This window comes from Crinia signifera, chromosome 1 (genome assembly GCF_055691185.1).
Source record: "Crinia signifera chromosome 1, ASM5569118v1, whole genome shotgun sequence".
Classification (NCBI taxonomy): domain Eukaryota; kingdom Metazoa; phylum Chordata; class Amphibia; order Anura; family Myobatrachidae; genus Crinia; species Crinia signifera.
This window is the reverse complement of record NC_139217.1, coordinates 40411869-40439535: the sequence shown is the minus strand read 5'-3', so window position 1 is coordinate 40439535 and position 27667 is coordinate 40411869. Positions and strand designations below refer to the sequence as shown.

Sequence of the window (27667 nt, the reverse complement as noted above, 5' to 3'; positions counted from 1 at the left end):
CATGGTTCCACAGCAAAACCCAATGGTTTATTCAAATTTGACACCTTTAATCAGATTGATGCCCACCTCCCAGGGGCATCGAGGACAGCCCCGGGCTTCAGCATGGGCAGGTAAGTTCTGGAGGGGGGGAACCCTTCTTTGGGGTGGTCCTCACTTCCCCAGGACCCCTGCCCAGGCTGACCGGTCAGGGGGTTAATGCTTTGGCCGGGGGGACTTGTATAAAAAGTCTCCCCCCGGCTGTGGCATTACCCTTCTGGCTGGTTGGGCCTGGTGCTGGTTCCTAAAATACGGGGAACCCCCACACCGTTTTTTTGAATTATATATATTTTTTTTTTTTTCTGACTGATCCCTGCAGGCTGCCAATATGAATTTGTATTTAAAATACAAATTTGTATCTGAGAATATACGAATGGATACGGCATCGGAAAATACGAATCAGTCAAATACGACTGATTAGAACATTTTCCTCCGGAATACGAATCTGCATATGGCTAAAACAGCCGTATACATTCATATACATTCGTATTAAATATACAAATACGATTTTTCGTATTCGTATTCTTAGTAAATTTCCCCCTTTGTGTCATAGTCTGATTATCTCTAAGTAAAGAGGAGGAACATGCATGGCGCTGAGATCCCATCCTGCTCTCCACCTCCTGACCACAGGAAGGTGCGTTTACCATACACTGTGTTATAGTCTGATCATCTCTAAGTATTAGAAGAGGAACATGCAGGGTGCTGAGATCCCATCCTGCTCTCCCCCTCCTGATTACAGGAAGGTGCGTTTACCATACACTGTGTCATAGTCTGATTATCTCTAAGTAAAGAGGAGGAACATGCAGGGCGCTGAGATCTCATCCTGCTCTCCCCCTCCTGACCACAGGAAGGTGCGTTTATCATACACTGTGTCATAGTCTATCATCTGTAAGTATTAGAGGAGGAACATACAGGGTGCTGAGATCCCATCCTGCTCTCCACCTCCTGACCACAGGAAGGTGCGTTTACCATACACTGTGTCATAGTCTGATCATCTCTAAGTATAGAGGAGGAACATGCATGGCGCTGAGATCCCATCCTGCTCTCCCCCTCCTGACCACAGGAAGGTGCGTTTACCATACACTCTGTCATAGTCTGATCATCTCTAAGTATTAGAAGAGGAACATGCATGGCGCTGAGATCTCATCCTGCTCTCCCCCTCCGGACCACAGGAAGGTGCGTTTACCATACACTGTGTCATAGTCTGATCATCTGTAAGTATTAGAGGAGGAACATGCAGGGTGCTGAGATCCGATCCTGCTCTCCGCCTCCTGACCACAGGAAGGTGCGTTTACCATACACTGTGTCATAGTCTGATCATCTCTAAGTAAAGAGGAGGTACATGCATGGCGCTGAGACCTCATCCTGCTCTCCCCCTCCTGACCACAGAAAGGTGCGTTTATCATACACTGTGTCATAGTCTGATCATCTCTAAGTATAGAGGAGGAACATGCAGGGCACTGAGATCCCATCCTGCTCTCCACCTCCTGACCACAGGAAGGTGTGTTTTCCATACACTGTGTCATAGTCTGATCATCTCTAAGTATTAGAAGAGGAACATGCATGGCGCTGAGATCTCATCCTGCTCTCCACCTCCTGACCACAGGAAGGTGCGTTTATCATACACTGTGTCATAGTCTGATCATCTCTAAGTATAGAGGAGGAACATGCAGGTCACTGAGATCCCATCCTGCTACAGGAGTGCACTGGAGGCCTGGATTACTGTCACCTGTGCCTATGTGTGGCAGGAGGGCACAAACCAGTATCTTGCCTAGAACGGCATGGGATTTCAATCAGACTCCATATGGGACTGAAATATCTTCTAGGAGGGTCCAATGGGTATTTTTAGGTGAGTTTTGTCATTAACAGTCATACTAAAACTGGGGCTGATGCTATGGCTTAGCGGCTGCTTCTTATAAGTATCAGGAGGAGACCACGTTCTCAAGAACACTGGACGTGGCCCCCAAAGGGCTGCAGCCTGTCAGTCAGGCCGCGGCTTAGAGAGCAAGGCGAGCGATCTCGCAGAACGAGTGGTAACTGCGCAAATCTGACTTATAACATTATGATACATTTCTACATCCACCTTATGCGTTCCTTAGGGGGGTCTATTCATTAGTGGACAATATTTTATTTACCGGCTCTAACCCATGACCCCCGTCAGCCACTGCTCTGACTACCAATAAACCGACAAATAAAGGCCCATATTCTGGTCACACGGACCAGAATCTTCGCAAGGGCATCAATGGTGGGCGTATGCGCAGGGTCAATTCTGTGCATACACCGGGTGCATGCGTCTGAGGTGAACAGAGTGTTTGTTGGGCGCACGCACCCAAGTGCGCAGGCAGGGGGCAGAGAGGGGCGTGGGCCGGCGAGGCGGCCCATTTGCATATAATAATGCCCATCGTTTCATGTGCGTTCCCATGAGAATGCTGGGCGTGCTCATGCTAATGGGCCAATGACGCGGGAGTGGGGGGCGGGCAGCTGACATCACCGGATTCCCACATCCATTCGCAGACCCTGCGATCGATTCACCCTTGCGAATGGGTGGCGGCCGGTTTGGTGGACTCGAAAGGCTGTGAATTTGGAGCCTTGCGAATCAACCAGAATAACCCCCATAGTTTAATCAGTATTTCCCTTATGAGCCCAAACAATAATACACTGATGTCATCGTATGTCAGGATCAGTTATAAGTGCAGTGACATCACAGGTAATCCCCTGTGTTTGACCCTATTATCTGTACAGGTGTCAGCTGTCAGCAACAGAGGAGACACACAGCATGATGGGCACATACAGTATAACAAACTATAGACCGGTGCTTCCAAAACTGGGTGCCTGGGCACTTACAGGGGGGGCCTCGGGCCACTTACTAGTCCAGGACCAAATCATTTATGGGCAGTGTAATAGACATATGCAGACAAGCAGAAGCAAATCCTGCCCCACCACATCTCTGAGGTAAGGATGACATATAACTGCCCCCACCACATCACTGAGGTAAGGATGACATATAACTGCCCCCACCACATAACTGAGGTAAGGATGACATATAACTGCCCCCACCACATCACTGAGGTAAGGATGACATATAACTGCCCTCACCACATCACTGAGGTAAGGATGACATATAACTGCCCCCACCACATCACTGAGGTAAGGATGACATATAACTGCCCCCACCACATAACTGAGGTAAGGATGACATATAACTGCCCCCACCACATAACTGAGGTAAGGATGACATATAACTGCCCCCACCACATCACTGAGGTAAGGATGACATATAACTGCCCCCACCACATCACTGAGGTAAGGATGACATATAACTGCCCCCACCACATCACTGAGGTAAGGATGACATATAACTGCCCCCACCACATCACTGAGGTAAGGATGACATATAACTGCCCCCACCACATCACTGAGGTAAGGATGACATATAACTGCCCCCACCACATCACTGAGGTAAGGATGACATATAACTGCCCCCACCACATCACTGAGGTAAGGATGACATATAACTGCCCCCACCACATCACTGAGGTAAGGATGACATATAACTGCCCCCACCACATCACTGAGGTAAGGATGACATATAACTGCCCCCACCACATCACTGAGGTAAGGATGACATATAACTGCCCCCACCACATCACTGAGGTAAGGATGACATATAACTGCCCCCACCACATCACTGAGGTAAGGATGACATAAAACTGCCCCCACCACATAACTGAGGTAAGGATGACATATAACTGCCCCCACCACATAACTGAGGTAAGGATGACATATAACTGCCCCCACCACATAACTGAGGTAAGGATGACATATAACTGCCCCCACCACATAACTGAGGTAAGAATGACATATAACTGCCCCCACCACATCTCTGAGGTAAGAATGACATATAACTGCCCCCACCACATAACTGAGGTAAGGATGACATATAACTGCCCCCACCACATAACTGAGGTAAGGATGACATATAACTGCCCCCACCACATCACTGAGGTAAGGATGACATATAACTGCCCCACCACATCACTGAGGTAAGGATGACATATAACTGCCCCCACGACATCACTGAGGTAAGGATGACATATAACTGCCCCCACCACATCACTGAGGTAAGGATGACATATAACTGCCCCCACGACATCACTGAGGTAAGGATGACATATCCTGCCCCACCACATCACTGAGGTAAGGATGACATATCCTGCCCCACCACATCACTGAGGTAAGGATGACATATCCTGCCCCACCACATCACTGAGGTAAGGATGACATATAAACACAGTGCACTTCAAAACTTTTTCCAAATTTTCCAAATGTCTCATTAAGAAACTTCCGGACAAGGGGTGATGTAAAAGATTCCAAAACTTTAGGGCGCTGCGATTCAAAAAGTTTGGGAACCCCTGATAAAGACACAACATTCATTTTAAGTATATTACCACAGAAACAGACTGACGTATACTCACTGCAAAACTGTATGTATATCTATAACAATATATTTATTTATTTACCTATGCGCATTTATTTACTTACCTCGTACCTTTTTTGTATTTATGTATTTGCCTATTTTTATTTATTTACCTATTTGTATTTATTTACCTATTCGTATTTATTTGCCAATTTGTGTTTATTTAATCACTTTCCTATTTGCATTTATTGATTTATTTATTTGAATCTTGTGGCAGTTTTTGCAGTGTGTAGGTAGAAGTGCTGGGAGGATGTAGAAGTGCTGGGAGGATGTAGAAGTGCTGGGAGGATGTAGAAGTGCTGGGATGATGTATCACTGCACTGCACACACCAGTAACTGGCTGCAACATTGTACATAGAACAGACAACCAGAGGTGCGGATGGTTCGTAAAGATAAGATAGTGACAAGTATATGCCATAGATAGAACAAGGTTCAGGATCTAGTTGGAAATAACAGATATACATGACAGCATATAATGCATGTGCATTGATTATATGTATAGATTACACATGTATGTAATCAGACTGGATGGAGCCACAGTGGGGGTTACTAGTACAGTACACAGACGGGATACATTAACCTCATCTGCATGGAATGACCCCCAGAGACACAGATGCTGGTCACCTCTGCTGCACACTCACATATATTACTATGCACACTCACATATACGTTACTATGCACACTCACATATACGTTACTGTGTACACTCACATAAACGTTACTATGTGCACTCACATATACGTTACTATGCACACTCACATATACGTTACTGTGTACACTCACATATACGTTACTATGCACACTCACATATACGTTACTATGCACACTCACATATACGTTACTGTGTACACTCACATATATGTTACTGTGTACACTCACATATACGTTACTATGCGCACTCACATATATGTTACTATGCGCACTCACATATACGTTACTATGCACACTCACATATACGTTACTATGCGCACTCACATATACGTTACTATGCGCACTCACATATACGTTACTATGCGCACTCACATATACGTTACTATGCGCACTCACATATATTACTATGCACACTCACATATACGTTACTATGCGCACTCACATATACGTTACTATGCGCACTCACATATATGTTACTATGCACACTCACATATACGTTACTATGCGCACTCACATATAAGTTACTATGTGCACTCACATATACGTTACTATGCGCACTCACATATACGTTACTATGCACACTCACATATACGTTACTATGCACACTCACATATACGTTACTATGCGCACTCACATATACGTTACTATGCGCACTCACATATACGTTACTATGCACACTCACATATACGTTACTATGCGCACTCACATATAAGTTACTATGTGCACTCACATATACGTTACTATGCGCACTCACATATACGTTACTATGCACACTCACATATACGTTACTATGTGCATTCACATATACGTTACTATGCGCACTCACATATACGTTACTATGCACACTCACATATACGTTACTATGCACACTCACATATACGTTACTGTGCGCACTCACATATACGTTATTATGCGCACTCACATATAAGTTACTATGCACACTCACATATACGTTACTATGCACACTCACATATAAGTTACTGTGCACACTCACATATAAGTTTCTGTGCACACTCACATATAAGTTTCTGTGCACACTCACATATAAGTTACTGTGCACACTCACATATAAATTACTGTGCACACTCACGTATACGTTACTTTGCACACTCACATATACGTTACTATGCACACTCACATATACGTTACTGTGCACAATCACATATAAGTTACTATGCACACTCACATATAAGTTACTATGCACACTCACATATAAGTTACTGTGCACAATCACATATAAGTTAATCTGCACACTCACATATAAGTTAATCTGCACACTCACATGTAAGTTACTATGCACACTCACATATACGTTACTATGCGCACTCACATATAAGTTACTATACACTCACATATACGTTACTATGTGCACTCACATATACGTTACTATGCACATTCACATATAAGTTACTATGCGCACTCACATATAAGTTACTATGCGCACTCACATATAAGTTACTATACACTCACATATACGTTACTATGCACACTCACATATACGTTACTATGCACATTCACATATAAGTTACTATGCACACTCACATACTGTATAAGTTACTGTGCACAATCACATATAAGTTACTATGCACACTCACATATAAGTTACTATGCGCACTCACATATACGTTACTATGCACACTCACATATACGTTACTATGCACACTCACATATACGTTACTATGCACAATCACATATAAGTTACTATGCACACTCACATATAAGTTACTATGCGCACTCACATATACGTTACTATGCACACTCACATATACGTTACTGTGCACAATCACATATAAGTTACTATGCACACTCACATATAAGTTACTATGCACACTCACATATAAGTTACTGTGCACAATCACATATAAGTTAATCTGCACACTCACATGTAAGTTACTATGCACACTCACATATAAGTTACTATGCACACTCACATATACGTTACTATGCGCACTCACATCTAAGTTACTATACACTCACATATACGTTACTATGTGCACTCACATATACGTTACTATGCACATTCACATATAAGTTACTATGCGCACTCACATATAAGTTACTATACACTCACATATACGTTACTATGCACACTCACATATACGTTACTATGCACATTCACATATAAGTTACTATGCACACTCACATACTGTATAAGTTACTATGCACACTCACATACTGTATAAGTTACTGTGCACAATCACATATAAGTTACTATGCACACTCACATATAAGTTACTATGCGCACTCACATATACGTTACTATGCACACTCACATATACGTTACTATGCACATTCACATATAAGTTACTATGCACACTCACATACTGTATAAGTTACTATGCACACTCACATACTGTATAAGTTACTGTGCACAATCACATATAAGTTACTATGCACACTCACATATAAGTTACTATGCGCACTCACATATACGTTACTATGCACACTCACATATACGTTACTATGCACAATCACATATACGTTACTATGCACAATCACATATAAGTTACTATGCACACTCACATATACGTTACTATGCACACTCACATATAAGTTACTATGCACACTCACATATAAGTTACTATGCACACTCACATATAAGTTACTATGCACACTCACATATAAGTTACTATGCAGGTATGTAATCACATCAGCCAAGACTGAACTTCTCGCTGCTGTCACCCAATTACAGCGCACAACTACATCTGCTAGTGCAATATAAGGACACATTAATAGGAGTTCCCCATAAATACCACATGCCAGGCGTGCAGCCCACACATCCATACACACTGGTGGATCTCACCTCTGAAGGACAGGCTGCTCACTGGATCACAGCCCCCCCTGCCCACACTGGGGAGGTTGGTTGCCCTCTGCAATACACAGCGCAGCATCTCTCCCTAGTACTCAGCAGCGGCGGCAGCAGCAGCCTGGAATCCTGATGGAACGCTCACGCTGACCCAGATGGGGGCGTGGCTACTAAGTCTGGCCCCGCCCCCAGAGCTCTCCAAATTACTAGTTGCTTGGAATGCAGCAGCCAAGTCTCAGTGCTACAAGCCCCAGCCTGCACCCCCAGAGGAGGATGGGACCTGATGTTCTCTATGTCACTAGCCCAGGGGCCCGTATGCATCACCAGCTATGTGCCCATTCCTGTGCAGCTCTATAATGTTATGGTACAGCAGTGGCCAGCAGGGGAGGCTGCGGACCCTGACAGCAGAGAGCTCTCACCATTGTTAGTAAGTTCACGTCATGAAATCTAAAAATTGACACAGAAAATACCCATGAAAAACTCATGTCGCCCTTTTTCAAATGTCTACCATTTCAATGTCAACCTTTTGCGTGTGTTGACTTTTAGTCCATTTTGACCATTTAATGTTGATCTTTTGACTGTCACCCTAGACACTGTCTACACTTTATATTAGGGATGGCTATCGACCATCGATGATTCAAAATCATTGATGGTTTGTGGCCGATGTTGAATACTTTTGCCATCGATGTGGGAGTACCAGATAGTTTCCCTACATCGATGGCAAAGGAGAAACAATGTTTTCTTTTTTTTTTTCTCAAGGTGCCGGGATGACGGAGCATAGCTCCGCCCCCGACACCCGGAAGTCCGCCCACAAGCTCTGATTGACCCACGGGCCATTCAGTCAAATATAATGGATGACCATCGATAGCTAAAACTATCGATGGTTATCCATCATATAGTTTGCCACTATCGATGGCTGGGCGCAGAATCTCCATCGATGGCATCCATTGATGGCGTCTGCAGCGATGGCCATCCCTACTTTATATTATACCATAACCGTTTGAGACTGGTGTATAAATTGGCGTCCAATCACAGGGTGAGAATATGACAGCGGCACGCAGGGCCGGATCTATACGGAATGGACTGGTATAAATAAGATACACGGTCACGTTAAATCCCCATAATTCTGATTATATATCAAGCTGTACATGTGCCGCAGCAATATCCACAGGCTCTGACGCTGAGCTGATCTTCTTATCACACATTATGAATGATAGATGGTGCTCCAGCCAATCAGCTTCTAACTGATATGTGGACAGGAGCTGATTGGATTGCACTTTCTATCATTCGGAATGAGTGATAACAAAAATATAATTTGCAGATTCTAGAGATGGCCATCATTGCCATCGATGGTTGCCATAGATGGAAATAGGACTTTCTTTGGGCAGGACCCACCCTATGGAATGCCCTTCCATGTACACTAAGACTCTCCGCTAGCCTCCAAACTTTGAAGCGTTCCCTGAAAACTCCCCTCTTCAGGCAAGCGTATCATATTCAGGAACCCCACATGACCTCCAGTAGCATTCATATCTGATTGCATCCAATCAGGACTGTTTTATAATCTGATGGGACTGCCATGGAATCCTATCCTTACAGTATATATCCCTATAGATTGTAAGCATGTGAGCAGGGCCCTCCTACCTCCATGTCGGTCTGTTACTACCCAGTTTGTTTTATCACTGTTGTTTCCAATTGTAAAGCGCAACGGAATCTGCTGCGCTATGTAAGAAACTGTCAATAAATAATAGTGCAAATGGCCATCGATAGTGGCATACTATAATGAAACTATTCAACATCGACCATAAACCATCGCTGATTTCAAATTATCGCTAGTCGATGGCCATCCCTAGTTAATTCTGCCTCTAAGTTATATGCTCTTATCCACCCAGCAGAATAGTCCTAGGGGTAATGGCGCAGGTCTCAGCTCTTGTGTCAGTGCACACAAAATAATGGGCCTTATTCAGACCTGTACGCTCAGCCCTAAATTCGCACCCCACGCGATTCTCGAAGTACTGCACATGCGTGAGGACTCCTTACGATCTTTTCTTTTTTGCTAACCGTCTACAAGTTGATTGACAGGCGTTTGGGGGTGGCACCTGGCCCTTTAATGGAAGTGTCAGGAAAAACGCAGATGCCATTTTCAGCAAATGTTCTTTTAAAAATCCTGCAAACCAAAGGCTGGTTTATACCTTTGTGGAAGGACTCAGGCAGCCGGCACCTATGCAGCATGAACGCCCCAACCCAGGGCAGGGAACGAGCAAATTACTTTGTAAGGCGGGATTTCACTATAGCAGGGCGGGGTCTGCCTGTTCACTGGCTGCTGCTAATTCGCTCAGCAGTGATCAAGTCTGAATCGGGCCCACTGCACACAGCGAGCAGAGGAAGCTCCTAGCTGTTCCTAGCCCTGCCTATGACATCACTAAGACACAGCAACACTGACAGGACTGGATCTGTCTTTTCCATGTCCCCAGGCCAGTAGTTCCCAAGTAAAACCAACCTGTGTTAGACAAATGACATGTACGTAATTCCTGCCCGCTGCGCTGGGAGGTGTTCGCCGCGGGTGCGCTGTGTGAGATACATCCATGCAGTGTGCTGAAACTGGCATGGCGAGTCTTCTATAACCCATAGCAACCAATAAGACGTTTTCTACACAGAACGTTACTATGGGTTACAGCAGCTGCTTTGAGCCGCCATTACCTGTGTGTGTGATTGGTGTCCTCTAAGGGGTAACTCTTCTGATGTTTCTTTTAACTCTTTTCCAATATTGATTGGAAATAATAAATTATATGCAAAGAAGGAAAAAAAAACAAGACAATAGTGTAGTATGTCCAATAATAAATGGTTCATTTCCACCACGGGGTTCTGATGAAATTAGGATGAATGTGGTAGTTAGTCACAGATCCCTCCACCGCCTCTTTATGGAAGTAATGAGTAACTTACTCACAGGACAGAAAACAGTAATATGCATATAAAGGTTTCTTTAGTGTCTATGATGGTATATATCAGTGGTGGCCAACCTGTGGCTCTTGAGCCTCATGCGGCTCTCCCCCTTGTAAAGTGCGGCTCCTGCTGCTCGCCGCCCACCGTCTGTCGTCTGTCCCAGTCCCCCCTGCTGCCGGTTCCCTGAATCCCTTCTCCTTCTGAGGGGAGGAGAGCGCGCATCGCGCATCTCTTCTACCCCTTACTGTGCATCCTTGTGACTGGGCCGTCCGCCAATCAGAGCTCGTAGGCCAGCAGCCAATCAGGAGCCGGCCAGTGAGCTTTGATTGGTGGGCGGCCCAGTCACAGGGAAGTGAGGGGGAAGGAGACGCGCGGTGTGCTGTGCTCTCCTCCCATCGGTGACATGACAGGAGGACTGCAGGGGGACACCAGACTGTCCTCTCCCCGCCTGGCAGCAGCAGCAACAACGGTGAGTGCTGCTGCTGGGAAATTTGCACTGTGGGGGCATAGCAGTTTGTGGCACTGTGGGGGCATAGCAGTTTGCGGCACTGTGGGAGCATAGCAGTTTGTGGCACTGTGGGGGCATATCAGCTTTTTGGCACTGTGGGGGCATACCCGGCACCGTGTGGTGCATACCTGGCACCGTGGGGGGCATATGTGTATCTGGCACTATTGGGGGCATATGTATATATGGCACTGCACTATTGGAGGCATATTTGTATCACACCCACCCAAGGGGTCAAAATAGACTACGCCCCTTTTTTGGGCGCATGCGCCTTCGGCGCACGCATGATGTCGGCTCTTTAGCTTGACTACCGATATTTTTCGGCTCTTTACCTCTGAACGGTTGGCCACCCCTGGTATAAATCTTACCCCAACTCACAAGATAATGAATGGAGACGTACATATTAAGGTATCTTTGCATACCAAGAAGGATTTGCTTATTGTACCCAACTCACAATTCAAATTGCTGGATCATAAACATGATGCTAATTATATCACAAGGATCCCGGAAATGGTAGGTAAAAAGGGTAAATCTTGAGTCGGCGATGTCCTTCAGAGGCCTGTGGGCTTCTATCACGCTGCCCCTCTGAATTCACCAGAGGAGTCTATGCAAAGACGCCCACTTGGGGAAGCAGCTGGCCCAGCTCGGAGCAGGGATGTCTTCTACATGCTGGATGGAGGTCTCCACAGCAGCTTCCAGTGACTCAAAATGAGCCCCACAGCTTGCGCTTCATTTGTGGGAACATGAGGAAGTCGCAGGTGACCAGTTCTGGACTGTATGATGGATTACCAAATTCCAGATAATCCACCACTTGACTGGACTTGTGGGCAGGTGCATTGTGGGGATGGCTTTGGCATTTCACTAGAAATTTAGTCAGAGATTACAGCTAACAAACGGACAGTTAGATTGTATATACTCTTGTACAACCTTCGTATGACATGAGTAAAGGTGATCCAGAGACTGATCGACAGGGCCCGAAAATATAATGGTTGTTCTTGACCACAAAAGGATCCATTCAGTATGACATCACTGAGAGTGCATACTGTCCGTTCCCTAGGGGCCAGTGACATCACTGAGAGTGCATACTGTCCGTTCCCTAGGGGCCAGTGACATCACTGAGAGTGCATACTGTCCGTTCCCTAGGGGCCAGTGACATCTCTGACAATGCAGTCTATCCATTCGGTAGGAACTAGTGACATCACTGAGAGTGCATACTGTCCGTTCCCTAGGGGTCAGTGTCATCTCTGACAATGCATACCTCCCATCTTCTGTGTTGGGGAAATAGGGACACTCTATTCTCGTATGAAAATGAGGTCGCGGCTAATTAGCATAAGCCGCACCCTCATTTGCATACACCCGCCCCTTTTCGGGGGCCGAAAAGGGGCGGGTGTATGCAAATGAGGGTGCAGCTTATGCTAATTAGCCGCGACCTCATTTTCATACGAGAATAGACGCTGTGCGCATGCGCACAGCGTCTATTCTATTAGAATGGGGGGTCTCCCAAATGCCACCCCCCGCAGCGGGACAATGCCTGCCGCGGGTGGGACAGCGGGACAGGACCCGAAAATCGGGACTGTCCCGCTGTAATCGTGACAGTTGGGAGGTATGCAATGCAGTCTATCCATTCAGTAGGAACTAATGACATCACCGAGAGTGCATACTGTCCGTTCCCTAGGGGCCAGTGACATCACTAAGAGTGCATACTGTCCGTTCCCTAGGGGCCAGTGACATCTCTGACAATGCAGTCTATCCATTCAGTAGGAACTAGTGACATCACCGAGAGTGCATACTGTCCGTTCCCTAGGGGCCAGTGACATCACTGAGAGCGCATACTGTCCGTTCCCTAGGGGCCAGTGACATCTCTGACAATGCAGTCTATCCATTCAGTAGGAACTAGTGACATCACCGAGAGTGCATACTGTCCATTCCCTAGGGGCCAGTGACATCACTGAGAGTGCATACTGTCCGCTTCCTAATGGCCAGTGACATCACTGAGAGTGCATACTGTCCGCTTCCTAATGGCCAGTGACCTCTCTGACAATGCAGTCTATCCATTCGGTAGGAACTAGTGACATCACTGATGAATCAGGCCCTATGGGACCGATTCATACCTGTTCAACCAGGTCTGAACCTGGCCACTGGGCATGCGCATGTTCTGTATTTGCAATGCATTCACAGCTTGACTGATATGTGGGGGGCGTGGCACGGTGGACCCTTAGTATTGATGGGCGTGCCCACAGAAATTATGGGAGTGCCTGGCCAAATGTAGGCGTACCTACAAATCCGCCCTGAAATCGCTCAGATCCTTGCAGCTGCTGAGTGGCTCCCGGGTTATGCGGCGGCCGTGAGCACCAGTAACCATCAAATTATTTTTCCTCTGTGTGGGTGCTTGTGAAGGACGTGTACACTCGCAGCCCAGCGAGTGGGTCTGAATCGGGCCCATGTACTATGTAAAGTGCTGCGGACCCCTCCAATACAAATAAAGGATAATAATAATAGCCAGTGACATAACTGAATAAGCAGCCTATAATGTGGCTGTATGCTGTGTGAGAGGTTTGCATGAATGTCTAATGGAATTACATGGAGCAGTCTTGGGATGTCTGTGAGCAGCATGCGCCCCCTGTTGGACAAATGTGTTCCCATAACCTTTTATTGCATGCTTGTGTTTGTGTTTGTCAGTGTGCTCCGTTCTCCACTCCACAGTGCATTATGCAGGAATCTGCAGTGTGGGGTGCACATGGCATGTCGGAAACAAGGAATCCCAGTGTCATCCTATAGGTCAGAGGACAACGCTGTCACAATGTCCACCGACTGTGCTGCATATTGTCATTACTACATACACAGCACAGCAGCTGCTACAGTTTATACGGCACATTCTATACTGTCCTCAAATGTTTCATGGACAAAGCCGGATTCCTGTATAGACCTAGGAAAAGTATTAGTAACACGCTGGGGCCGTAGATCCAAAACATCTCTGTCCGATAGACAGTTATTATATGATCCATATATGGCCACAGCTTGTATAAACGTCATCTCTCTAGCGGGTGCCCCACACGCCCCTCTTCTCACCAATGTGTGCCCCACACGCCCCTCTTCTCACCAATGTGTGCCCCGCATGCCCCTCTTCTCACTAGTGTGTGCCCCACATACCCCTCTTCTCACCAGTGTGTGCCCCACACGCCCCTCTTCTCACCAATGTGTGCCCCACACGCCCCTCTTCTCACCAATGTGTGCCCCACATGCCCCTCTTCTCTCCAATGTGTGCCCCACACGCCCCTCTTCTCACCAATGTGTGCCCCACACGCCCCTCTTCTCACCAATGTGTACCCCACATGCCTCTCTTCTCACCAGTGTGTGCCCCACATGCCCCTCTTCTCACCAATGCATGCCCCACACGCCCCTCTTCTCACCAATGTGTGCCCCACATGCCCCTCTTCTCATCAGTGTGTGCCCCACACGCCCCTCTTCTCACCAATGTGTGCCCCACACGCCCCTCTTCTCACCAATGTGTGCCCCACATGCCCCTCTTCTCATCAGTGTGTGCCCCACACGCCCCTCTTTTCACCAATGTGTGCCCCACACGCCCCTCTTCTCACCAGTGTGTGCCCCGCACGCCCCTCTTCTCACCAGTGTGTGCTCCACATGCCCCTCTTCTCACCAATGCGTGCCCCACACACCCCTCTTCTCACCAATGTGTGCCCCACATGCCCCTCTTCTCATCAGTGTGTGCCCCACACGCCCCTCTTCTCACCAGTGTGTGCCCCACACGCCCCTCTTCTCACCAATGTGTGCCCCACATGCCCCTCTTCTCACTAGTGTGTGCCCCACATGCCCCTCTTCTCACCAGTGTGTGTCCCACACGCCCCTCTTCTCACCAATGTGTGCCCCACATGCCCCTCTTCTCACTAGTGTGTGCCCCACATGCCCCTCTTCTCACCAGTGTGTGCCCCACACGCCCCCCTTCTCACCAATGTGTGCCCCACACGCCCCTCTTCTCACCAATGTGTGCCCCACATGCCCCTCTTCTCAAAAATGTGTGCCCCACACACCTCTCTTCTCACCAATGTGTGCCCCGCATGCCCCTCTTCTCACCAATGTGTGCCCCACACGCCTCTCTTCTCACCAATGTGTGCCCCACATGCCCCTCTTCTCACCAGTGTGTGCCCCACATGCCCCTCTTCTCACCAATGTGTGCCCCACACGCCTCTCTTCTCACCAATGTGTGCCCCACACACCCCTCTTCTCACCAATGTGTGCCCCACATGCCCCTCTTCTCATCAGTGTGTGCCCCACACGCCCCTCTTCTCACCAGTGTGTGCCCCACACGCCCCTCTTCTCACCAATGTGTGCCCCACACGCCCCTCTTCTCACCAATGTGTGCCCCACACGCCCCTCTTCTCACCAATGTGTGCCCCACACGCCCCTCTTCTCACCAATGTGTGCCCCACACGCCCCTCTTCTCACCAATGTGTGCCCCACACACCCCTCTTCTCACCAGTGTGTGCCCCACACGCCCCTCTTCTCACCAATGTGTGCCCCACACGCCCCTCTTCTCACCAATGTGTGCCCCACACGCCCCTCTTCTCACCAATGTGTGCCCCACACGCCCCTCTTCTCACCAGTGTGTGCCCCACACGCCCTCTTCTCACCAGTGTGTGCCCCACATGCCCCTCTTCTCACCAATGTGTGCCCCTCACGCCCTCTTCTCACCAATGTGTGCCCCACATGCCCCCTTTCTGACCATTGGGTGCCACACGCCCTATTCTCACCAATGTGTGCCCCACATGCCCCCTTTCTGACCATTGGGTGCCACACATGATCCTCTCATCTGTAGTGAGTGCCCCTCATGTACCCACCTAGTCTGTGCCACATGTGCCTTCTTATTACTAGTCATGCCCCTCCTCACTGGTCTGTACCTCCTATACCCCCTCCTCATTCACAGGGCAATAGAGAGACTGGCCAGTCCCAGGGAGCATGGTCTAATCGCAGGAGGTGTGGCCATGCACCCTTATAATAAAATGCAGAAAAATAGTACTGTAAGCACCTCCCTGGCCACATTGCAGCCCAGCACGCAGTAGGGATGGCCATCAACACTATTGCCATTGATGTAGCATACTATGTGATGTATGACCATCGATGGTTTTAACTAATGATGGCCATCCCTTTTATTTGACTGACTGGCCCATGGGCCAATCAGAACCTGAGGGTGGGGCCTTACGGGTGTCGGGGATGGAGCAATGCTCCGTGTCCCCGCCTCTTGGCTAAGAAACAAAAACTATTCTGTTATGCTTTGATATCGATGGAGGGAAACCATCTGGTTCTCCCCCATCGATGGCAAAACTATTATAGACCTGGGCCCGGGAAATGAGCATTTCCCATTTAGTGCATTCCGGCCATAATGTGAGCTCTGAGATATAGGGGGTTATTCTGGTTTCACCTCCAGCATTCGCACAGGGGACTGATTTTTAGCATCTGTGCATACGCAGTTCTGCGCATGTTCAGACAGTTGGTGCGAGCGGGAACCTAGCAGTGCAAGCGTGGGGTGTGGGGCAGCGCCAGGGAGCACAGCCCACGGGAACGCCCAGCATTTCATCCAGTGTGTTTCCATGGTAATGGCCCGGTGATGTGGATACAGGGGGCGGGCATCTGATGTCAGCTGATGTCAGCGGCCCGCCCACTTCCTGCACCATAGAGGTGTCTCAGATCTCTGAGCTCTGGAGAAATGATTCAATGGTCGCCGAGCATCGAATGATTACTACACCACCCCCACCCCCCCCACACGCACGCACACACACACACCCACCCAAGGCTGCGAATGGATGATAATGCAAATCATCCATTCACGTGCCTGCAGGGGATCGTGGCAAGCGATGGGGAGTGGGCGGCCGTGCAAGCGGCATCTAGGGGACCTGCAAGGCTGCGACATTGTGTGTGTGGGGGGGGGGGGGGGGGGGGGCTCTGTCTATTTCATCCTTACTGCACCTTAATATTTCCTACAGGATGTGGTCGATAGTACACTTATACGATGTGTATGTCGACTTATGTCGACATAGATACAAACCCCCATAAAAACTCATGTCGACCTTTTGCTTGTGTTGACCTATTGCATGTTGATCTTTTATGAGTCGACCTTTTGACTGTCGACCAATAGGAGTCAACATATTGAGTGTCGACCCTGTGACCCATACCCATTTCCTAGATATAACGGGCAGTGCAGTGTGGGCGGCTCTTCCTGACTGTGACATCATGAGTGGGAGCAGGAGGCTAATTATAACTGAGGGAGCATCAGCAGCATTGCTGAGCAATACAGTCACCAGCCGTACAGGAGCCCAACTGACACACACACATATACACACACTCACACACACACATATACACACACACACACACACGCCCCACATGTTTAATTAGTATCATGTACCCTGTTAATTGATATTGTCCATTTCCAGCATTTGGGAGCGAATGGTTGATTGTCATTTGCTCCTATACTGTACATTACTAGACAGATTGGACAGATAAATCTTTAGGTGTGTACCCAGCGTAAGACTTATATAGTATTTAAGGCTGAATAAAGACTCACGTCCATCCAGTTCAACCTTGGTGTATTAGCTTCATCCCCTGAGGACAGATTATGATTATTGCTTGTACCCCTGTATGTTTTTAACCAATAGATGTTTGTCCAACCTTATTTTAACAGTATTTATTGTGACTGCTGACACCACATTTCCAGGAAGAGAGTTCCATAGTTTAGCTGCCTTGACCGTAAAAAATAGTTTTCTTCTAAGTGAACGAAATCTTCTTTCCTCTAATCTAAACTCATGTCATCGTGTCCTTGAGTCCTTCCTTACAGTAGAAAGGGCGTCTGACAGCTCCTTATATTGGCCCCTGATACATTTGTACATGTTAAGCATGTCCCCCCTTAAACGTCTCTTCTCTAGCGTAAACAGTTCTAAATGGTTCAATCTGTCCTCATAGCTTACATTCTCCATTCCCTTTATTAGTTTTGTTTCTCTTCTTTGGACTTTTTCCATTTCTATGATGTCCTTTTTATAGTGAGGGGCCCAGAATTGTACCCCATATTGTAGATGTGGTCTAACCAGGCCCGGCAACAGGGGGGGTTAGAGGGTACAAGTGTGACCGGCCCCGGCAAACTGAAGGGCCCCAGAGCCCGGCCGAGGCCCGTCTGTAAGCTGTATTAGCTTTCAACCCTGCAGCCCGTCTACTTTGTGTGCCACCTGTCTGTGGACTCGTCGCCGCCCCCTGAATCTCAGCGCCGCTGTGAGCGAGCAGCAGGGGGACACTGCAGTGGGAGCCGTCCGCGAGGGGGGGGGTTACAGGTTTTTGTGGAGAAACGGCCCTAATGGACGGCCTTACTTATTGCGCATACGCTGCACCCCATGTCATCTGCTCCTGTGCCCTGCCTTCTTGCCACAGCAGGAGTTATGGCATGTTCGTAGAAGAGAATTGAAGTTTACAGTAAGTAACATTGCTGGTCGTAGGTCGCCAAGTTTATTGTGGTTGCCTTCAAAGAAGAATCAGATATAGCATGGGTTCAAAACAAAGGTTAACATTGTGAAGATCCTTTTCAAGTTCTGAATTACCCAATGCCTCCAACTTAGGTTATAACTAGCACACTGGTTATGTTTCCCAAGATACATAACCTTGCATTTATCCACATTGAACCTCATTTTCCACTTTGATCTAATTACTCTGCTCAGTTTTGTGTCATTAGTAAAGATTGGAACTTTGCTGAGTATTCCCACCCCAATATCATTAATAAATATATTAAATAAAAGGGGCCCTTGCACCGACCCCTGTGGCACTCCACTTAGTACCGGTATCATATTTGATACTGCACCATTTACAACCACTCTCTGTTCTCTATTGCTCAGCCAGTTCCCTACCCATCCACAGATTCTTACCCCTAGTCCCAGATCTTCCATTTTATTTATCAACCTCTTATGTGTCGAAAGCCTTAGCAAACTCCAGGAAGACCACGTCTACTGTATTTCCATTATCAAGGTTGTTGCTGACATCCTCATAAAAGCCTAATAAATATGTCTGGCATGATCGATTCTTCAGAAACCTATGCTGGTTAATACTGATTAGAATGTGAAGCTCTAAAGATTTCTGGATATCTTCCCTTAAAAATCCCTCAAATAATTTACCCGCTATTGATGTTAAGCTCACAGGTCTGTAATTAGCTGGGTCATCCCTTTTTCCTTTTTTGAATATTTGCACTACCTCCGCTATTCTCCAGTCTTTTGGTACCATACCAGATGAAAATGAATTCTCAAAAATGTAATACAGAGGGGTCGCTAATTCCTGAGCTGAGCCGCAATATTATCTCATCTGTCATGAAAGTGATTTTAAGATCTGGCCTGCTCGCCCCATTATGTGGTAGCTATTATTATTCTGACCAATAGAGGAGGAACCTGCAGAAAAGTGGGGTCCTGTGCCGGGGGGCGGCAGGCTTAAATACATTGATCAATACATGAACTTATGCCCCTTTCAGACCGCACTTTTAAAACGGTAAATTGCCGTTTTTTTACCGTATTAAAACGGTAATGTGTGCGGTCTGAAAGGTCCAGTCCCACTTAACCGGTTAGAAAATGCCGTTTTTTCTAACCGGTTAAAATGCAGGGTCCTACCCGTTTCTGAACCGGTATTTTAGCGCAAAAATCGGCTCAGAAACGGTATTTAGGACCCAGCCAATGAGCTGGGTCCTAAATTCAGCACAGTGAATACTTAATGAGCGCTCATTAAGTATTCACAGCACTGGAGCCCCCCCCGCGCGTGTCGACACCCCCCGCGCGCGTGTCGACGGCCCCCCCGCGCGTGTCGACGGCCCCCCCGCGCGTGTCGGCGCCCCCCCCCCCCCCCCCGTGTCGACTTACCCCGTGCCGGTATCTCCGTTGTGGTTCCCGGCACTGCAGCTCAGTATGCTCGGAAAGCACTTATGAAAAAAGTGTCTTTCAGAAAATGGCTGCGCCCCATACGGAAGACAGTTTTTTTAAACAGGGTTTCCTATGGGGCAGCCATTTTCTGGAAGACACTTTTTTCATAAGTGCTTTCCGAGCATACTGAGCTGCAGTCCACAACGGAGGTACCGGCACGGGGTAAGTCGACACGGGGGGGGGCGCCGACACGCGGGGTGGGGTGGGGTGGGGGGCGTCGACATGCGCGGGGGGCGTCGACATGCGCGGGGGGCGTCGACATGCGCGGGGGGGCGTCGACATGCTCTCGGTCGACACGCGAGGGGGGGGGGGAGCTGCACGGAGGGGAGGGCTGAAGGCTGCACTGGCTTTGACCCTGTATTTGGAAAGTTTCCAAAAACGGGTCTGCCAGTGTCAAAAAATCGGCACTTAAACGGTAATATACCGTTTAAGTGCTGCGGTGTGAAAGGGGTTTTATCTGGCAGACCCGTTTTTGGAAACGTTTCCAAATACAGGGTCAAAGCCAGTGATGCGGTCTGAAAGCAGCATTAGAGAGTTAATGCAGACCGAGCAGGTGAACGCCGCACCGCTGACCCCGGCCAAATCCCCACGGCATGATGCCAGCGGATGTGTCCGCTTACATATACGCTCGCATGTGCCCGCACAGGAAAGATTATTCGATGATCACTCACAATCTAATGATTTTTTTTCTCGCTTCACAGATAAAAGTAAAAATAGACGTTACACCCTGCACAGTGATGGGGCGGGCATGTTACTTCAGCTGTCCACCCGAGGCATGGTTACACCTGCGTTCACAGGATTTCCATGGCACGCACATAAAATGCTGGGTGGACCGCAGCAACCACCCCGTGCCCACTACCTGCTTGCCCATCATGCAGGGATCCCTGTGATATAGTGTATATGTCTGTGTGTGTATATATATATATATATATCAGTAATAATATAACGGATTATAAATGACTGGGTGCACCTGGTCCATCTCAGGACCACATTGTCCAGTTCTCTGTAGAGGAGCCTCCAGTCCGGGTCAGGATGATTTGGGATAGGCCACAGAGGGCTCCATATAATAACTTATTGCCGGTTGCATACTGTATGTAGTTTCCCTCAGGGTAGATGCCCGGTGGGCCGACGCACCAGTGGCCAGAAGAGAGTAGGGGGTGACAGACTGGTGGTGTGGGTGCTTCAGGCGGGTATAGGGTGGCATGTAGATGTGTAAGGGGGTAGCAAGGGAAAGGCTGGTGATGTGGGTGTGTAAGGGGGCACTTTTTGGTCACTTCAAACTCCCAACCCGACCATGACACCGGGAAGGGCACTGTAGTGGAATCAGCATAAAGTGACAGACATAACTGCAGGAAAAGACACAAGGACGGCTGCAACTGTGCCCAACTCACAATCAGGCCCTATGAGGAGGAATACCATCCCCCTTCAACAGACTCCACCCCCATCAACAGGCCCCACCTCCATGAGGGCTTCTTGCAGTATTTTCCCAGGTTGGTTTTCCATCTCAATCCGCTCCTGGCCAGCATTAACATTTCCCACTGGGGAATCAGCATATCCTGGAAAACCTTTTGCTTGTTCCCCGTAGTCGGCATTGGGAACCATACTGCTTACCAGTGGCGGCTCCTGCCTTTAGACTTAAGGGGGGCTGCATTGCCTGGGTACTGCTCATTGCAAACAGAACACAACATACAGGTACTCTACTTTAAATCACCTTAAACTATGGAATAAATTAACCTTGATTGTGATTGCTCTGTACCAGTGATGTTGTGCATATACTGTAAACAAATGATGTACCCACGTGCACACAAACACAGGTACAGAGCAGAATACACACTTTGAATAACTTTACTATTAATTAAAATACAGAAAATTATACTCCTATTAAAGATCTACACACAAATAATAAATTAAATAAATATTTTTCACAGAGGCTCAAATATTATAAAAATAAAAAACTTCCATGCACCTCTCTGGTGCAATGCATTCCTTCCTTCAGCTGCATCACACTGACTCACTGAAGTCTGGGCATGCTTACCGCAGGGTTGCCAACCCTCTCAGAATGGCCGGGAGGATCCCAAAAATCGGGTCCCCCTCCCGGCCCCCCGGAAAGGTGGGCAACCCTCCCGGATTCTGGCGGTCCACTACCCCCCCCATGTACCTGGTGGCGGAAGCTTCAAAGCTTCAAATTGCTTTAAATTAATGGCTTTTCGGTGGAAAGGGGTGGGGCTAAATATGCAAACTGTGCGTATTTAGCCCCACCCCCTCACCGGAGACCCGCATATTACGGTATTTGCATTACTGGGGGCAGGGACTGATGATGTCTCCATCAGGCCCCGCCCCCAGAAAGTGATGTTGACAGTCTCCTCTCTGGGGTTCTCCCGGAGAGCAGACTGTAAAAGTCGGCAACCCTGGGTTACCGCAGAGGATTTGCTTCTGCTGGGCTGCACAGGCAGCAGCCCATGGAAGCACTGTAACTCAGGTGATGTGCACAGAATGGCTTCCTGCTGGAAAACTATTGTTTACATCGCTCCATGTACTGGCAGCCCAAGTGGGGGAGGAGTTTTCAGTCATCTGTATAATGGTCGGAAGCAGCTTCCAATAGGAAGATACTGCATGCTGAACTCCTCCCCACAGAACACTACAGTCTCCTGGTGCCAGTGGTACGCTACCTGGCCTGATGTTGTGGTGTCACATGCTCGTGGCTGCTGCTGATAGGTGTTCAGATATCAGGAGGGGATCGGGAGCTGTCACAGCAGCAGTCATTCTCTACTGCATTTGAAGCACCCACAGCTGTGTGTTTGGTGTCAATGAAATCCGTGCTGTGCTTAGTGCTATAGCGTGTGCATCTTCATTCCCTCCTTTGTTTCTGTTTGGAACTACAAGTCTCAGCATAATAGCACCTCTTATTATATTTAGAATTAGGGTGTGCAGTCCAAGTCATCAACGTTGTATTAATAAAGGGAGGATACTGATGTCTAGATTTGTTTTACAGCAGAGCTAATGCAGGGAGAATGGAGGAATGATGCGACTATGACGTCATCTATTATTAATGATCATTTATCTATAATGGTTTGCTGTCATCCTTCCCCTTTCCCCAGCAGACAAAGCTCAGGGCACATTGGGCAACCCTGATCTAACAAAACTAAAGGTGCGTACACACAGGGGGAGATATATTGCTAGCAATATATTGCTTGCAATATATTGCTGAGCAATATATTGCTCAGTGTCTCCTTTTCAACAAGCGACCAGAGATGGTCGCTGTTAAAAAAACGAACCTCTGCTGGGGGAGCCGCAGAGGTAATTAGCTGGTCGCAGGAGCAAGCTCCTGCGACCAGCGATTACAATGGGGCAGAAAACGGGAGCGCGCACCCGGCGATTTATCGTTGGGGCACACTCCCAATCACTGGCAATATGGTCGCCTGCGACCATATTCCCAGCGATTATAGCCCCTATCTCCCCCGTGTGTACACAGCATTAAGTTCCTACAAATGTAAAGGACTTTACCATCAGCATTCAGACCAGTAATAGTTGCTGATCATTTTGGCGACTTACATCCTTTTCTAAAATCAGTTACCAATTCTTTACTTTCCCCTTCAAGTAAATGATTTGCCTTCCTCCAATCATCCAGCTTCATTATTCCTATAGTTAATCTCACCCTCATCACTGATTAACCCAAACGGCTGCAATATCATCAGCGACTTTCACGTCCTTGGCAGAGTGTAGACAAAACAGAGTGGCGGGTGAGCAGTGAGTACAACAGGGGGACACAGCCCGGGGAGGGGGGGGGGGGGGGGGACACCTCACCTGACACAGAATCTCCCATCCTCACCAACTCAGAGCTGCCTGTTAGGAAGTCTAGAACCCAATTACAAGTCCTAGGTCAAACACCTCAGGGCCCAATTCACACCTGCTCTTAGGCTGCACATATTCGCTGCAGGTAAACCCAGCCACACCGAACACATGCACTCCCCCCCCCCCCCGACACACGGAGGAGAAATCATACGATGGTCGTTCACCATCGAATGTTTTTTCCAGCCTTCGAAAAACCCATGTTGACATTTTGCTTGTGTCGACCTAATGGCCCTGTCGACATAAAGCCATTCCGATCTTCCTTTGGTTGACCTGGTGATGGTATACCCATACACAGACTGCACCCATTACAAATACGCCAGCACAGAGTACAGTTATCAGAGCTGCATTGGTGCAGCAGTTACCTCTGTATGCAAATTGTAAGGAGTCACACTGAGTACGGCCAATCACCAGACACTGACATCACTTACTATCTAGTGATGTCAGCGCAATGGGCCGGAAACACCCATACAGATGACCCATGCTGAGGAAATGACAGCTCTGGGGTCACTGCTACAAATGTTCTGACAATACCGCATTACATGGTGATTACCTCTGAATGAGGTTTTGCCCGTCTCATTGTGCTCCATTATACTGTAACCTAACAACACAGGCCCCAGTAAGCTCCCAGGCCGGCACTGCTGCTGCTGCTGCTGTGTACAGTACAGAGTATTCGGTTACCTTCCCAAAATACCACCATCAGCTGTCAGTGCACAGTCATGCCATGTGCTGCAGGCTGCCTCTCCCCCCCCTCCCCAGCATGGCCACTGCTATCCGGCATCCCAGCACTCACCTTGGAAGACCACCGAGCAGTAGGTGTCACTGATGTCTGAGTCTGGGGTCTGCACATTCTCAGCATGTAGGATGAACACTCTCAGCATTGTGCTGCATGCAGGGCTGTCGCTGGCTGTCTGGCTGCTGTGGGCTGGGAGCTGCCTCTCAGTCTCCCTCTGTGTGTGTACTGGACAAGTGAGATCCTCTCACATCTGTGCTGTGCTATAAACTGCCCACACAGCCCTGGGACTTGTGTCAGGGTCGCCGGGGGCTCCGCCACTCACACCAAATTGGGCAACAGATGAGTTTTTTACATTTCAAAGCCATTGAAAGATTATTTTAACAGATTATCAGGTCACCAAGCAATGCACAGATAACGTACAGATCTGTAGGGATTATACTAGATATAATGGTGTATTTATAATGCCCCAGGGGATCCATACCGCACACGCTGCACCCATTTATTTTAATAATTATCTCTCCAGAGCGCCACGATCAAAGGCAGCAATGCTGTGGAAATCGCTGGAAAAATGGCATTTGCGCCATTTTTCTGGAGCCCTGCACATGCGCATTAGAGTATGAGCCATACTGACATACCCTCGCAGAATGGCCGGAAGGGTCACAAAAATTGAGTCTTGCTCCCAGGCCCCCGGAAGGGTGAACAAGCCTCCCGTATTTAGCAGAGCCCCAGCACCCCTTCCCCTTCATTAGTACCACCCTCTCCGAGAAGAACTGCAAATCACGCCATTTACAGGAATGGGGGTGGGGCTTGATGATGGAATCCCCTCGGAAAAGCTGTAATTTCCTCTCTGGACTTCCCACGAAGATGAGACTCCTACGGTAGGCAAGTATGGTATGAGCCCTCAAGCGTCAGACTCTATAGCGATGAGGCCCTTATAGAAGAGGCCGCACACAGGCCCGATGTCCCCTATGAGATATGTCGGTTCGGTTCTTTTCATGTCATGACATACTGTGACGTTCAGAATGCTTCAAGCCCAATCTCCTGGAAATTGCACTTAATCCCCCACAAGAGTAGGTGGATCCAATGGCACAGCATCTGGGTCTGGGCCTCATGGTCCACTCACCTCACCTTAATATAGGGTTATAGGCAGGGGTGAGAGGGGAGATGGTGGAGCTCACACTTTAGGCACCAGAGCCTGTTTGGGTCACACCTTAGTAATCCCCCTCCATTCTCCTGCTGCTATTAATAAGGCTGCTAAGCAACGGTACAGAGGCCCCACCCCATAGGGATGCCTGTGTGAGTTATGCAGGTCCACGGTGAGCGGCTGCTGAACCACCACTGTGACAATGGGGCAGACCTGCTCGCTGGGCTGCGTGTATTCGAAGGTTAATGCCTCCCTGCTGTACAAACCCATGTGCAAGGCTGCGAACGGCTGTGTATGGGTACACATCGGTTCGCTAGCGCCAGCACAGAGGAGAAATCCATCCATAGTTAGTTTCCATCTAAATACTTACTGCGGAAGCTTTACCAATTTTGGGGGGGCTTTGCCAGGGCTCCTGGAAGACTGGATGTTTCTCTAGCATCATGCCTACATCCAAGTAAAGTGGGCAGGATGGGGAGAATATTCTGGTATATATTAAATATTCTGGTAGGCACCAGTCTGTATGGCATGGACGGGGTCGTTATGGCTTTCCTATGATAATTACGTAATTTGCCCCATCCTCTGATCATGGAAGTGTGATTTGAATCAAAGTAGCCATGAGGAGGCGGGGCCTAATTACATAAATAAATCAACTAGTAGTAGGAGGAGGGACAGCGTTAACCTGCAGGAGGGGGGCTAGGAACTAGGGGGAGGGATTATCACTGAAGTATCAAGTGGCAGTCCTCACCAACGAACCACCAGTCATTTCTGCACTTCCCAAATCAGCGGCCTAGTACATTCGCCCCCTAGTGTCTTCATTGCAAATACTAAAGTAAACTACACAGCAATAGACCACATTGTTTTTCTAATACCGCTTTCAGACCGCAAATGCAGGGTCGTATCGGGACTTTGAACCGGTTATATTGCCGGTTCGCTGTCAGGCGGGGGTGCAGCAGAGTGTAATCAGGGGCAGGGAAGGAGGCAGCGCGGTACTTGTTTCCTAGCACGGCCACAATCGTTGGGATCGTGTACCTTTAAGTTAAGGTACACGATCCCCGCGATGGACCCGATTTCCTTTGAAATCAGGTCCATTTTGTCGGCAAAGGAAAAATCGGGGGCATCGCGTCGGTCGGGACCATTAACATTGGTCCCGACGCGATGCCCCCGATTTTGCCATAGGCTTCAATGTTAAAATATTTTTTAACATTGAAATCGGGAGCATCGCGTCAGTCTTGTGCCATTGTAATGGCACAAGATGAGATGGACTTGATTAAGTCCATCTCACATAGGAAAAAATGTGAAATGGGCCAATATGACCCATTTCACATTATATATGGCCCCGTCGTCACCCCACGATAGACGCCAACCCGAAGCGTGGCGAGCGCGTCCTCCGACCTTTTCATTCCCCTACTATCCACGTCGGCGTGGAGTTGAGAATATATAGCGTGGCGAGCCCCGCGAGGGGACGCGTATACCTGTGAAGTTATACGCGTCCCCTCGCAGGGCTCGCCACACTATATATTCTCAACTCCACGCCGACGTGGATAGTAGGGGAATGAAAAGGTCGGA

General features: G+C 48.2%; 1 protein-coding gene across 9 annotated transcripts in view; it reads right to left on the bottom strand.

The window, feature by feature from the left end:
• DYSF (dysferlin) overlaps positions 1–25164 on the bottom strand; it is a 248303-nt gene extending 223139 nt beyond the window's left edge. For 7 of the 9 annotated variants that reach the window (XM_083187755.1, XM_083188146.1, XM_083187910.1 and 4 more), the window contains exon 1: positions 25015–25164. In XM_083187755.1, coding sequence (XP_083043881.1) covers positions 25015–25102 — 88 coding nt within the window. In that variant the 5' untranslated portion in view covers positions 25103–25164. Of the gene's footprint in view, positions 1–7967; positions 8103–25014 lie in introns of those variants that run through there. The other 2 variants (XM_083187840.1, XM_083188303.1) reach the window with 1 other exon arrangement.
• Positions 25165–27667: the final 2503 nt, after the last annotated feature.